The sequence below is a fragment of the Mus caroli genome, unplaced genomic scaffold, assembly GCF_978045245.1.
Source record: "Mus caroli unplaced genomic scaffold, Mus_caroli_1 scaffold_18, whole genome shotgun sequence".
NCBI lineage: Eukaryota > Metazoa > Chordata > Mammalia > Rodentia > Muridae > Mus > Mus caroli.
In genome coordinates, this window is record NW_028227273.1 from 67281426 (window position 1) to 67297010 (window position 15585).

The 15585-nt window shown below is 51.3% G+C and overlaps 1 protein-coding gene across 1 annotated transcript in view; it reads right to left on the bottom strand.

The window, feature by feature from the left end:
- Ergic1 (endoplasmic reticulum-golgi intermediate compartment 1) overlaps positions 1-15585 on the bottom strand; it is a 97244-nt gene that overhangs the window by 17756 nt on the left and 63903 nt on the right. Inside the window, exons 4-8 of the mRNA XM_085832533.1 lie at positions 14577-14671; positions 9576-9700; positions 4831-4935; positions 3283-3343; positions 550-650 (exon numbers count right to left, since the gene is read on the bottom strand). Of these exons, the coding sequence (XP_085688659.1) occupies positions 550-650; positions 3283-3343; positions 4831-4935; positions 9576-9700; positions 14577-14671 (487 nt within the window). The remainder of the gene's footprint in view (positions 1-549; positions 651-3282; positions 3344-4830; positions 4936-9575; positions 9701-14576; positions 14672-15585) is intronic.

Genomic DNA, 15585 nt, shown 5'->3' on the forward strand with positions numbered 1-15585 from the left:
CCTGCAACAGCAGAAACGAGCCTCGTGGTAAGCAGGGGCACCTACTCCAAGTGCTTATGTTCCATTGGCACAAGCCATGCTTTCTGGAGAGGCCCAAGCCACTAACTGCTGTGCCATCTCATTTCTTTGGCTTGGATGTCCCTTGGCTTCCCAGAAGACCTGTGTGTCTCTTGGAGTGTTGGGGTCCTGAGACGTCCGCAGCCACCCTGATAGGATTCCTTGCCTAATGCAAAGCATCTGCCACAGATCAACAGGAGCCTGAAGAAACCAGGACCAGACAATGTCAGAGCTGGGATGGTCCTCTGCCTACTTCAAACAGAATACATCGTATCTCCTTGTTAAGAGTTTCTCACCTGGACCTTGAGGCCACTACCACGGCAAGAACTGGTATTTCATCTTTACCCAGACTAGAGAATGAGCCTGGTAGGACTCCCCACTCCCTGTCCACCCCACCTAAATTCCCTTCAGCAGAATGTGCGGGGCATCGCCTATGCCCTTCGCCAGCAGAGGGCGCAATTGCAATGCTCAGCCCGTTCACGGCCCACTCACCTTGTTGGCCACTGTGTACTGGTAGGAGTAGCGCTGCTTGCCGCTCTTGTCCTCATACACTGTGGGTACAATCTTCAAGATGTAGTCATGGGAGGCCAGGGCTGCAGGAATACAGCACAAGATGAGACGGGGTGGGCACTGCCTGGCAGGTGGCTCTGCCTGTAACCCCAAGTTCAAGTCCTCCTGGTACTGCAGTGTCCTCTCCCCTTTCTCTTCAGACTGTGGCTTGCTGGGATTGTTAGATCTGCACTACATAATATATAATACTCTGAGCCACATACAAATGGGATAGCCATTAACAAGGGGTGCTGAGAGGGCATTTTCTCTGAGATTCAGGCCAAGGAGCAGCATGCTCCTGTGAACTAGGGGCCAGGGAACACATCCTCTTTAATGTGTGGTCACCAAGCATTATCTAGAGAGAAGCCCCAGGAAACAGAGCAGCTTCAGTTTCATCCTTCCCTAGACTAGAGAGAGACTGGCAAAATTACATTCCCCACCATCCCTCACACACACACAGAAATTTTCCAGGGAGAAAGGTGGGACTCACGAAAGACCCCATTTCATTGTAGGTATTGTCTGCCTGCTTTTAACTTTTAAAATAATCTGGGCTCTGGGCTCCAGAAAGAACTAGGTAAGACTGATCGAACCCAGAGGGCTGGGGTCAAGCGCCTGCCTGGCATAACCCTGCCCTTGGCCTCAATCCCAACACTGCCAAGACAAACAACAGAATCTGGTCACTGTCTTCCCTCTTTCTCAGTAAACTGCTGACCCTTCAGCCCTGTAATAGTTTAACGCGACCCTTTCACCCAGCGCCCCGTCTCCTCCCAGCCTGGATGGCAAAGATGCTGAGTGCAAGGACAAAGTCTTACATTCCTGCCCCTAAACCCTGCACGGAGCCTGGGACGGGGCAGACAGTGGCAAGGCCTGCTGAATAAAGGAGTGGACAGGATGGCTGGACAAAGGATGAAGGGATCAATCAGCTACTGATAAACATGAGCTAACCAGAGCTGCCTCAGCCTTCCCGAGCAAGAAATGAGGCCCAAGCTGGGCGTGGTGGCGCACGCCTTTAATCCCAGCACTCGGGAGGCAGAGGCAGGCGGATTTCTGAGTTCGAGGCCAGCCTGGTCTACAAAGTGAGCTCCAGGACAGCCAGAGCTATAAAGAGAAACCCTGTCTCGAAAAACCAAAAAAAAAAAAAAAAAAAAAAAAAAAAGAAATGAGGCCCAATGCCTATCCCTCTTATTCCTTCTAGAACCTTGGGCTAGGAACCATGGAGCTAAAAGAACATGGGAACTTAGTCTTCTGGGCTCTAATCCTGGTCTCTGCAGATGAGATTCAGATCTGTAAGAGTGGTGAGCATGGAGCAAGCATTCCAGCCTTGACTAGTTCTGGCCCTGCTGTCTCCTCAGAAAAGGGCAGCACTCCTGGGATGGAGGTGACCCTCCCCATCCCCCACCCCCCAACACACACCCTCAGGAAAACTGGGGAAATCCCTGGAGCCTTTAAGCTAAGCACAGGGGACCCAACACCTCTTGCTCATGCCCACAATGGCTCTCAGGGTTCTGAGTACTAGGGTCACATGGGGTTAAAGGCCGATTCTAGTCCTCATCCTTGGAGACTCCCATGAGATGGGCTCGCATCTATACCTAAACCAGGAGGCCAAAGATCACCTTGAAGTACAAGTCTCAAATTCTCACTCTCCAAGGATAAAACCTGAAGAAAGGAAGGCCTTAGCGAAAATCATAACTCTACTATTGTTGTTGTTTGTACAAAACATTAGGCAGTCACAAAAGGAAAAAAAAAAAAAGAGCCACCCTTATGTCTACTGTGCACAGAGAACCAGTTCACATTTCCTCCCCAGTAGGAACACGCCAGACGGATGTCCTTAAGGAGTCACAGGGGTTCTGCCTCAGGCCCAGGTATCATGAACACTTCCAAGTTGACAGCACAGAATGGAGGCCTGCAGAGGCTGCTTGCTTCATTTACTCACCCTCCTATCTCTAGAATTTGGTACTGTGCCTGATCAATATGCATTCAGTGTCTGACTGCCTAACAGTCCTGAGGCCATCATGGCCAACAGCTGCCCACATTCCAAGATGCAGGTCCCTACCACGCGCAAGGGCTGACACTAATAAATGCTGTGTCAAAGTGACCCAGTGGACATTATTTTTCTTAGCATTTTGTGTGTATGCACGCACAACATGCACATATGGGCATGTGTAAGAATGGAGGTATGTGTGCGTGCAGTCTTTGGCAAGTAGAGATTCTGCACTAAGCCTTTGGAAGGAGCCAATGGTTGATAGGAAGGGTTTGGGCAGGAGGGGAGGGACCAGCTGGTTTCCCCCACTGGCCACCAACAGAGCTGGTTCTCACAGAGTGGGTTCTGGTTCTGTAACTGCTCTGTGGGATCCAGGTGACTGCCTCCACTCAGGACAACGGCAAAACAGTGGTCAGTAGCAGTGACAGCAGATGCTATTGGAGCTTGGCAATAGTTCAGGGGTACAATCGACCTCCCCTAGGGACAGGCTACCCTCTTCCCTTTCTAAAAGACAGGAATGAGTCCGTGTACCACACAGGGCAGCTGTGGGGGAAGGAATGGTGTGAGACTATGACCTTGGCTTGCAGCAAGCACCTGACTTCTGCCCCGCTGGCTTCCCTAGTCCCATGTCACTGGCTGGACGAGGACTTCTGTGTGTGTGTGTGGGGGGGGTTGCTTCAGGCTAAGATACTCACGGTTGGAGGTGAGTCTGTCTGCTCCCCCAAGAGCATTGAAAGCCCCATGAACATTCTGGACCTGCAGAGAAGCACAGTGAGAAACAGTTCCTTGGGGGCTCCCATCTTCAAGCCTGGCCTTGCTTGTGGGGACTGACCAGGGGCCATTTGGTCATAAAGGGCAACCCAGCCATTGGACCGAGTTAGCAAGGGCTTCTGGGAGGAGGGATAATTGACATGGATGTGGAGGGAGGCCCAAAGTGGGCCAAATAAGCAGACCTCGCAAAGAACTGAGTCTGGAGACTGGGCCTGATAGAGGCCCATGGGACCTTAGGGAAGCGGGAGGGAGGGCGATCAGAGCAGTAGACGGGGTAGGTTCCTGTAGAGAAAACACTTTAGCAGGTGAGTGACCTGTCCCTCAGGCTGAACCCACTCGCGGGGGAGGGAGGGCTGTCCATTTGCTGCCTTGGGACCAGAAGTGTGAAGATTTGGTTTCTGATCCCAAGGATGGAGATGTGATGGTATGCCCGCCCTCTAGGCTGGAAGAGTCAGACCAGCAGGACCCACCCTCAGCCTGACCAATATGTGCAAGACTTGGCACACAGTAGATGTTTGATAAATGTTTTTCAAGCGAGCAGATGGTATGGGTTGGCTCTGAGCTGGAATATCTGTGTACTCAGGTGAAGCAGAGCTGCTGTCCTTTGCTTCTGAGCCTGCATGTAGCTCTGGTCGGCCCTCTCCACTGCCTTAGCCTAGGTCCTCACCCTCCTTACCCAGGCTCCAGCCCCTCCCTCATGTTCATGCCAACAGCCTTGCTGCGTGGATCCTTCTTCCTCGTGGCAGGTGTATACTTGGTGTGCAGGGGCCGCACTTGTCAGCATCCTCTTCATCAACCAAGCAAAGGTTTTCCCCATACAAACCCAATTCCCTGCTCCCTACCTCCTCAGTCATCACTTTGGGTGTTCAGCCAACTGAGAGCAGCCCTCATAGGTGACTCAGACCTTTGATATTTCATGTCTACATGTGTCATTCTGGGGGTCACAGATACATGTTTATCAATTTTCCTGAATGTCAGCTTAAGAGTCTGTGAATATAAAAATGAAGGGTTGTATGTAGTGTAGAAGGGCCTCCTGAGAGAGGGTAATGTGTCTGACGTGTCCTTGCCTGGGCCTTGTGTCAGTGCCCATCATGGGCCTGGCCACGTTTGGATGCAAGAAGAGAGAGGCCCTCTCCACAGTACCGTTCTGGTTCTATGCTCTTACTTCAGAGCCTCCAGAGCTCTAGCTTAGATAGATTTCAGTTCACTAAACACCCACCTAGTCTGTGCTGCTCAGTAATAGCAACAGGAAACGGGCAGAAGCAGCTATGAAGGGACTGAGCCAAACCCTGGAGTCCACCTCCCTCCCAGCCCAGGTCCAAGGCTGAGCATCTCAGTCTGTTGTGTGGTTGGTGGTACCACTGACACCATAGCCACCACAGGCACATCCTCAGAAGACAGGACAAAGAGGATCTCATGTGGATGACTCTTAGGGACCAGCTCACAGCCATGTGGCCCTGTCCCCTGCTCACCTGTAGTGTATCCCCAAAGGAGAGTTTATGGATGGTATGTGTCATGTCCGGGTTCTGTGGCTGTGCTGTGGCACTGTGTGTGGACACATGGAAGTTGCCGGGAACCTGGAGAGAGAAAGGCAGGTTTCATATATCTGGGTGGCTGTCCAAGGGGGGCTGACTGCAAGGGCTGTGTGATCCGTGCATGGTCTGGGGCACCAGAGTCATACATACACTGGCACCGGGACCCTGGCTTGTAGCATTTCTAACTGTATGACTTTGAAGAAGAACAGTACACTCACAGGAGCTACTGAAAGAAGTATCTGGGACAACCCAGGGCAAGAGTACGTGTGAAGTGCGCATGTGGGCACCTGACACCAAGCCTGGACTTAAAACGACAGCAGTCTCTGCCCATATCTGTGGACTCCAGGTTGCTGGCTCGGCAGTGGGTGAGGGGTGCGCTCTAAGCCAGGAGACCAAAGTGACCTCTAAGAACTCTAAACTAAGCTTACAGCTACCCAGTCAGCCTCATCACCACCGTCAGAAACTGATGACAGTGGCCTTGTAGGCCATTGTTATCCCTAGCCAAGATCTCTGTGGAGGATCTCAAAGTAGCTTCTGCCCTGGCTCCCAGTGTCTGCTCACCCTTGCCTCTCCCTGCAGCCCCTTCCCCGGGGCCATGAGAGAAAATGTGCTAAACCCTATCTTTGATTGGGCCACACCTCAGCCCTAAGTTAAGTCCTTCAAGGCTTCTGAGCACCAGTCTCTTCTTTGAAGGGAGTTTATTACACAACGTGCTGGGGTTGTGGCCATGAGCAAGGTGGTGCCTAGGTGGGGGTGGTAATCCTTAGGTCACCGAGGGACACTGACCTCAGGAGGGGCCGATGTGATTTTTAAAAGAGGAAGCCGGGCCTGGCCTCTCTCTGCTTCCTGTCCCACCACACCACCCTTCCTTTAGGATCCTCTCTGTCCTGTGTCCATCACTGTGATATTGTCCACTGAGAGATCCTCACCAGAGGCCGAGTGACAAGGACTCATCCTGGACTTTCAGCCTCTAGGTCTAAGTAAGTTCTTTCCGTCTTCATCGTTGCCTCAGCATTTCAGAGTAACGGAAAAACCTAGCGACCCAGTAGAGCTCCTGTGATGTATTCTGGCCACTGGTCACACTCAGTCCATCTCCCTTGGCCTCATCAGCAGCACCCTCAGCTCCGCTGGAGTCCCCCAGCCTCCCGCACTGGGAACAGTACCCTGCACAGCCCCGCCTTGCGGCCTTTGTGCCTGCCACTTCTTCCTAAAATGCCTGTCCACAAAGCTTTCCCCACCTTGCTGAGGGCTACACTCAGGCTGGGGAGGACCCTCAGCTCTATTTCAGGTACAAGGAAAGGCCTCAGAGCACAGGCAGCAGAAGCAAGCCCGAGAGGTAGGAAAGCCCTAAACAGAAGCTGGTCAAGGTGGGGGGAAGGCATGGGAAGAAAACGCAGGCAGGTGAGGCTGGGGAGCTAAAATCCCAACTGACACACTGAAAACCAGCTGGGGCAGGAGGGTGGTCACTGCTACAGCCTGGTGTGTGACCATCCCTTAGGGAGTCAGTGCCATTTCAGGCACTGGACCCAGGGTCTTCACCAGTATCAGGCTGGCTTCAGCCGTAGCATGCATCCCAGGGAGACTGGGGCCACCCAGGAAGGTCTCTCAAGTGAGCACAGCATCAGCGTGGTCTACCTCAGGGACCCAGTAAAAGTGATTCTCCACATCTGGCACCTGGGCTCAAGCCCAGTTATCATTCTGTGCCTCAGTTTTCCCATCAGAGAATGGGGATGATGACCACAGAGGGTTTTGCAATGGCAAGAGGTGTGCAGGTACACAGGATGAGCACGCTTCAGTTCTCGATGAGAAAGGGCCTTGGGCGGGCCAGCAACAGGGTGTGAGGAAAAGCCACTGCTTTTAAAAAACAATTTCACGCTTCCTTTCACAGTGTAAGTAGTACCTGGACTGATTTCCATTACAAAATCTGCACAGGGCTAGGGTGTAGCTCAGTGGGGATGAAGCTAGACATTTACGTCAGGAAGGGCATCTTGCCTCTCACATACACAAGGCTCTGGGATCCATTCCAACATCGGAGGAGGCAGTGGGCAGTGAAAAAAGAAACCCCTTACATGATACAGTCATAATTCCTGAGACTGAAGGTGTCCTGTCAGGTTTTCTGGGCAGTGGGCCAGGCCAAAGGTACAGAATGCCTTGGGTTTGGGGTCTGTGTCCCCAGGGTTAAGAGAACAGAGAAGGCTGGCTCCTGGGTACCTGCCGCCTGCTGCCAGCCCTTCAAGGCTGTGACTCAGTAATCTACTCCACTCCACACCAAATCCACCACAGGGGTCTGAGTCACACTAGCACACGCTGAGCTGGAGAAACAGAAGGCGACACTTTTAGAACCTGTGACTTAGGCACCTACGTCAGTGTCTCTGATGGATTTTAAAAATATATAGCTGGAGTCAGCCCCCACTCTCCCTTCCCTTTGCCTTCCCTCCAGGGGCAGCCATGATTAGTGAGGCTACTGGGCAGGCTCGGTCTGGGCTGCTGGGGGCTGCCAGGGTACCTGCAGTGAACTCTGTATCTGGCTATTGGTCAATGTCCTGATGGTTGGATAAAGGGACCATGGGACAAGTCTGTGTCTAATGATGGGAGACGGGAGGGACAGCTGTTCTCCTTGTCTTCATACTAGGCTGTTACACTGCTATCTTGATGACAACTCTTCAGAGACACAAGACCCCGACAAAGGAGAGAGGGTGATGTCAGAAGTGACTCCACATTCTGCAAAGGGTTGGGTAGACAGTGGTCCAGGCTGTGCCTGGAGAATATGGTCACTCTAGTCCTAGCTTGTGTAATATACATGTTAAAAAGCAGTAGCCATATGCAGAGTGCAGAGCCCAGTGGCCCAAGTGCCTGGGTTCAGACCTAGCCCTCAACTCTCAAATGCTACTTGTCTCCCATGCTTTGGTGTTGAGAGCCAGGTAAGAGTCCATTGAACAGTGGCCAGAGCACAAGGACTGGATAACCCTTCCACAGATGCCCTGGCCTGAGTCAGGCTTTTTGAACACAAGCTGATCTGACTTGAAAAGGCAAATTCTGGATCACCCAGAGCTATCTGCGAGCCACAACACAGCCCACCCAAGGGAATGGAGGACATGTTTGCCAAGAGGTAGGTAGTGTGACGCCTGAGTTGTCAGGAGTATGCATGTTCAAAGGCGAGTAACCACATCTCACGACTGGGAAGTGAGTACGTATAGACACGTACCACCAGTAGACGCCTTCCCCTGCAGCCCCACCGAAGCATCCGCTTCACTGTCTGACTCTATTATCAAAGTGGTGTGTTTTCCCCCAAGCCATATGTTGGTGGCTGTCATTCTCAAAGTGGGGATGTGTGCACAGTACCTGGAAATTCTTTACAACTATAATGTAGTGTGAATGCCAGCAGTTTCTAGTAGCAAAGCCACAAGTATTGCTAATGATTTGGTTGTATTAACTAAAGTAGAAAATGCTAAATTAAGAGTTAGTGCCGCCGGGCGTGGTGGCGTACGCCTTTAATCCCAGCACTCGGGAGGCAGAGGCAGGCGGATTTCTGAGTTCGAGGCCAGCCTGGTCTACAAAGTGAGTGCCAGGACAGCCAGGGCTACACAGAGAAACCCTGTCTCGAAAAAACCAAAAAAAAAAAAAAAAAAAAAAAAAAGAGTTAGTGCCTAGGGCTGGAGAGATGGCTCAGCAGTTAAGAGCGCTGACTGTTCTTCCAAAGGTCTTGAGTTCAATTCCCAGCAACTACATGGTGGCTCAAAACCATCTGTAATGGAATCTGGTGTGTCTGAAGACACCTACATATAATACTCATATAATTAAAAAAAAAAAAGAGTTAGAGCCTAGTTAAAAACAAAGATGGGGCTTACGTACATTCTTTGGGGTGTCTGCAGATGAATTTCTCAGGGGTTTAATGGATCCCACGTTTATAATATGGCTCCACACTTTCCTTAGGAGACTTGACATCCTTAGAGTTTGGTGACTGGAGCATTTCAGGATGCTGGAGGTAGAGCCCAAGGTTCTGCCTCCCTGACACTTCCAAGGTGATGCTGTTGGGGGTCCCCATTGGGGGTGGCTGCAGTCTAAACCTATGACTTCCCACACCACTGTCCAGTGCTCACTCCTATAGGAAGACCTGCTGACTCTATATCCCTTTCCACTTCAGCTCTTGGCCTCCTCTGGTCCATCCCCATGTAGCCCACCAAGGGGACGACCTACACTGAGCTGATCGGCAGATGCAAGGCAGTGACAGGCATGTTCTGGCTGTGTATCGCCACCTGCCTTGGGACCTCACTCGCTCACCTGTGCACAGTGTTACCGGATGGAGCCTAGCTCTGACTCTGATTCAAGGTGCGTATTACAGCCCTGGAATGAACAGTGTGCTTTCTCATTTACACCCGTGGGCTTTGTGCCGTGGTGGATGCCACTGTGGCATTGCTGTCATCACAGCTGTAAACCCCAGTGTCCTGTGGCCACTGCTTGCTGGGGAGGAAGAGGACTTGAAGCCAGGTCTCACCTCCCTTGGTAATTTCCACTCCAGCAAGGGGCAGCTCTTTCTGAACCCACCACCAGAGGCTCTAGAATCTCAGGGAATGCAGAGCCTACCCAGTCTCAGGAGAATTCTCGGCAGTCATGTGCTGACTCTGTTAGGGTCGAGTGGGCAGGGGGCAGGAAAAGGGCCCAGGCAGGGCCTCCCTCCATACCTTGTTGATGCTGAACTGGCCCTCGAAGCGGCAGCCGGCTCCATTATTCAGCGGGATCTTCATGGAATTGTCGATGTGGCCCACTTCGTGTCTGCCCATCTCATCTTGGATGTCAAGCCCGACCACTGTGGGGGACAAAGAGAGCAGTTACCCATACCCATGTAGAGTGGGGAGCAGCCCGCTTCTACAGAGGCCCCATTTGCCCTCCATGAACATGATGCCCAGGAAACCCAGGCTACATGGGAAGTCATCCAGTAGGGGAGAAGGGGGTTACTTGGCTAAGCAAAGTCACAGCAACCCAAACAGTCCCATCCTCACCAGACCCACAGTGCCCCAAACAGTCCCATGCCCTCAGAGTCTCAGTGCTCAAAACTACTTCGCATTCCCCCCAGAGACACAGTGGCACCCCCAAACAGTCCACCCACCTCAGAGTCACGGTGCTCAAGACAGTTCCACTCCTTCACAATCACAGTATCCAAAACAGTCCCACCCACCCCCAGAGTGGACAGCACCCTCTACCACTGCCTATGGCTGGAGAGGATGAAGGAAGAGCTAAGAAGAAGCAGAGGCTAGACCAGCCAAAGATGCAGAATCCAGCATGACTCAGCTACATGCAAGGCCAAATGAAGGCTGTGGGGTAAGAGGGATTGGCTACGCTGGTCACCTGGATCCTGACTGTGCCTTTCCCCAGTGTGACCGTGGCTTAGGTACTCATTACCCTCAATGCCTCCGTTTATTTTTTTCTGACATATGAGGTGACAATCATTGAACTTTCAGTGGAAGAGTGTGTGGATCGAAGAGGTGGTAGGTGTGGCAAGCGTTTAGCGTAGCGTCTGACTGCAGCATGTGGCAAGCGGTGCCTCACACTCTGGGTCCAGGCATCCATTCCTTCTTTACAATCTGTCTTTCATCCACACCCTCCATTACTCAGTGTCTATAACTACCAGGCCCCATGCTCCTGCCTAAGCACCAGGGGGCATCATGGGAAGAGCCAAGCTACAGCCTGCAGGAGCACAGAACTCTTTATGAGGTTCTTTAGCTCACACTAGAAGACTGTGCCCCACCCTGACCCCATGCCTATCCTGACTCCAGCATGGCTCTGTAGCCCTACTGTGGCTCAGCTTCTGCACTGTAACAATGAGAAGGCTGCACTACTGTGTTCTCCATGAGATGGTACCAGTATGTGCAGGAAGAAAGGCTCATTTTTCTTATTAGATGTTTTCTTTCTTTGTTTACATTGCAAGTTTTATCCCTTTCCTCATTTCCCTCCGAAAACCCTCCTATCCCATCCCCCCTCCCCTTGCTCACTGACCCACCCACTCCTGCTTCCCTGTCCTGGCAGTCCCCTACACTGGGGCATCAAGTCTTCACAAACCCAAGGGCCTCTCCACTCATGGATGTCCCACAAGGCCACCCTCTGCTACAGGTGCAGCTGAAGCCTCGAGTCCCTCCTTCTGTATCTTTGGTTGGAGGTTTAGTCCCTGGGAGCCCTGGAGATACTGGTTGGTTCATATTGTTGTTCCTCCTATGGGGCTGCAAAACCCTTCAGTCCCTTGGGTACTTTCTCTAGCTCCTCCATTGGGGACCCTGTGCTCAGTCCAATGGATGGCTGTGAGCTTCCACCTCTGTATTTGTCAGGCACTGGCAGAGCCTCTCAGGAGAGAGTTATATCAGGCTCCTGTCAGCAAGCACTTGTTGGCATCCACACTAGTGTCTGGGTTTGGTAACTGTATATGGATGGATCCCCAGGTGCGACAGTCACTGGGCGCCCTTTCCTTCAGTTTCTGCCCCAAACTTTGTCTCTGTATTTCCTCCAATGGGTATTTTGTTCCCCCTTCTAAGAAGGACCAAAGTATCCAAGAAAAAGACTGTGGTCTTCCTCCTTCTTGAGCTTCCTGTGGTCTGTGAATTCTATCTTGGGTATTCCAAACTTCTGGGCTAATATCCACTTATCAGTGAGCTCATACCGTGTGTGTTCTTTTGTGACTGGGTTACCTCACTCAGGGAAGAGAGGCTCTTGTCTACCATGGGATGTAGCAAGCTTCCTGAAGGGCACATCAGAGGAAGCTTGCTTCAGAGAAAGAATAGCTCTTTTAAAATAAGCTATTTTAAAGACAACCAGGCATAAAGGGAAAATGGGAACAGCCACGTTCCTCAGTGGGTGTAGGGAAGTTATGAGCCAGCCAGTGTGGAAGGGCACATGACACGGCCATTACAAATGATGCCACTGGTCTGTAATGAGAAAGCTAAAGAAACGCAAGTAATCCTGGCTGACTCAACAGTTCCGCTTGGGGCCAGACTGCATCCCACGTGGCAGAAGCTTGGACCTCAGCCTGTGGTGGTTCAGGGCGATGATGGACCTTTGGGAGTGGGGTCTAGTGGGAGGTCCTTATTGTTATTAGGCTAGACCCTTGGAGGGGACAGTGACATCACTGCTCTTTGCCCTCTTTCCTTTGCTTCTTTGACTTAAGTGCAACATCTGCCCACTCCTTGTTCCCACCATAGTATATAGCAACGGGCTGGCTGAGTACAGGGTGAAGCTTACAATGCTGGGACCCTACACACCTTACTCTCCGCATGCTGGTGATCTCTGGCATTTTACACTAACAAAATGGTAATGCAGTGACTTCCAGAGCCCTACTGTTTAGGAAGTAAGTACGAGAGAAAAGGTCTGTACATTGCCAGGTCAGATGCAATGTATTTTTCTTTTCCTCTGAATGTTTTTGCCCTGTGGCTGTTGGATCTGTGAGTGTGAAACTGCAGGTAGAGACAGTGCCTGTGTGTGCAGGTGCACATAAACAGTGCCTGTGTTTACAGATGCACACTCTAAGAGGGAAAAGAGGGGAGCAGGGCGTGATGGCGTATGCCTTTAATCCCAGCACTCGGGAGGCAGAGGCAGGCGGATTTCTGAGTTTGAGGCCAGCCTGGTCTACAGAGTGAGTTCCAGGACAGCCAAGGCTACACAGAGAAACCCTGTCTCGAAAAACCAAAAAAAAAAAAGAGGGAAAAGAGGCCTCTGTTGTCAACATAGGCTGCTTAGGGCACCAAAAAATGAACACAAAAGAGTCCTCTCCTGTGTCTCTATTTCCCTCTGTACGAAGGTCTAACTCATAATAAATGAACACTCTGCCACTGCGCTGCAGTTCTGTGTTTTCAAAGTGGATCCCAGAAAACAACCCTTGTATTTGGTGCGTAAAGAAGAGTACCACTGTCATAACACATTTACAGTGCTGGGAATGGAGCCTGGGCCAGGCGAGGGCTCTCACCCTCCACTCTGGACTAAAAGCAGGCTATGGTAGGGTACCGGTCGTCTGACCTCAGCCATGGTCAGAAATGAACAGGAGAGAAGCCAATGGGACAAAATGGTGTCAGAATGTCCACAGACCTTGTCACTGGGTAGTGGAATTATAGGTGTTTTCTTCTCTTTGTTTCTTTGGGTTTTCCAGAGGTACAAAGATCAACAGGCATTTTTTACGTATGACATTTTTGAAAGTCTTTCTTCGTGTCAGTGGTGCTGGAACCATGGATCCTTAGCACGCTGGGCAAACCACCGAGCCATACACCGCCCTGAAGGTCGGTGAAAGAAAGGCACTGTGCTGAGCTCCTGTGGATTCATGACATAACCCTACAGAGCCAGCAGGACCCAAGGGGACCACAGCACAAGGACTGGCATAGTCGGCAGCCAAGGACACCTGTCCTGTCTGAAGTCACACTGTCTGGATCTGGGACGGAGCCTAGAGCCACACCCCCTCAGCCCTTGCTCTGCTGGTCTGGTCTCTGGCCTGACTGACTAAGAATTCCCTTGCTTCAGAGATACAATCAGCCCTGCAGGAGAGGCTGCCGGGTGAGTTATTTTCCTAAGAGAAGAGAAAAAAAAATGAAAACATAAAGACAAATAAAAGTGACCTATTTCAACAGGCTCCCTGGCCCTGTACTCAGTGTGGGCTAAAAGCTGTGATGTCACTCTCACCAAAAGCAGGAATAGAGCTGAATGTGTCCCTGTCCCTGTCGGGGGCCCACCCAATGTTCTGTCCCTGTGGGATGTGTTCCTAAGCCACGTCTTGTGATCGGAGGGAGGAAGCTAAGTAGGCGACATTAGGCTGCAGACCTAGTGGGGCTGAGGATGTCTCAAACCTTCACAACGGGAGACAATAACCAGTAAGCTAGATGCCATCCCCTTGGAAACTCTGGTAATGGTTACTAAGTCTACCATGCTAAAGGAGAAACAGACAACTGAAGCCAAGGTTCACCTGAGCAAAGGAGGCAGGATCCGCCTCCAAATCAGATTTTTGCTGTGTTTTGTTTTATAGAGAAATAATTCTGTTTTTGATTAAAACAGCAAATGAAGAGATCTATAGTTAAAAAGGAAGATACCAGGGAACCCTCTCCCTGAGGGTCCCACTGGCTTTTGCAGCTCTGGGCTATAAAGGGCTGGGGCTTGCACAACTGGCATCTCACCATAACTGTTTGAGAGTTCATGTAACTCCCATAGGAACCATCTGTGGCCATCAGCCACCGATGGGGATAATAACAGTCCTGGCCCCACTGTTGCAGCTTTCTGGTGTCGCCACGTTCCTGAGTCTCATGCAGGGAGGTCAGCCTCAGACCAGACCTCAGCTGCACATACATCTGGGCTCATCCTCTTGCCTGATCAAGTCCCATCTCTCTCTCCCTTAAAGCCTCTTCCTCTCCATAAGCCACTTGCTCGAGGATCTTAGGCTTAAATGAACCAGAGAGACTCCACCACCCTGCGCCACCTGCATCAAATGTGGTTGCTCTGCAGAGCTATGGGAGGCATCTTTGATTCCAGAAAACAGGTGGGGGCTGCCATAGGCTCTGTGTGGTTTGCAGGTATGTATGTGTGTATGTATGTGTGTATATGTGTATGTACACACACACACACACACACACATGTATGCTCACCCCAGATGGCTCAGCATGTCTGCACACAGATCACCCACAGGCTGGGTAGCTGAAACAGAGGTCTATTGGAATACTCACATTCACAGTGCAAATTGGGTAAACTGATGTTGAGACTGACGTCAATTTTGCCTCCGCTGTCCTTGTCTGGGTCATCGACGTAGAGCTCATTCACCCTGAGGGACAGACAAGGACAGAAATCTAGACTGAGAAGGAGACACGGACTCTGCCCATAGGGGATAGATAGCCAGGGGCCACCTGGCTTGGTGGCCAGCACTCAGTGATCCAGATATCCATGTGGGTACAACAGCGTGCACATGTCCAGGTCCCAGGAGGTAGGGTTCCAGATTCAAAGCCACCCTCCAATACAGCTTCACCAGGAGAGAGAGCAGTTACTCAGGAAGAAGGATGGGTCTGGTAAGAACATCTGTCCAGACTCAAGTTCAAATCCTGGTTCCAGTACTTCCTATGGTCACCTCTATAAACCCATCAGCTGAATGGGAGTGACACTGCTGAACAGTAAGATAAGACACAGAGTCCTGTACAGCTCATGGCCCAGTACCAACAGGCACAGAGCACCCACTGCCTGTGCTTTTTGGAGCTCCTCATAAAGTCACAGGGGTGACATCCAGGTCTCCCACAGGACCAGACGCCTGTACTGGATTCCTAGGGCTGCTGTAATCAAGTGTCACAAAGCCAAAGGCTTAACTAAAGCTTACCACGTGTGTGCACAGTACCTTCCCTCCTCTCCCTCCTGCACCCTCACACAGGACCCCGTGGTTCTATGTGGCCCGTTGGGCTAACATAGCCATTCCCACCCTTCATGTGACCACATCTGTCATGTTCCATGTGGCATGTGGGTAGCACAACCTTAGGCTGCAGGAGTAAGCAACAAGATCGTTATTCTATCACTAGAGTCACTGCCACCACAGGGCAGGTGGCCACAGACAGCCACACCACTTCACAACCAGGGACAGTAGCAACACATATCCATTTAACAGTTTGGTGGCATTTCAGTCCTGTCAGGTTCAAGAAATGGCATCAAGTCGGATCTAGTCTCTGTTTTGATCAAGGTCACAAGCAGAACCAG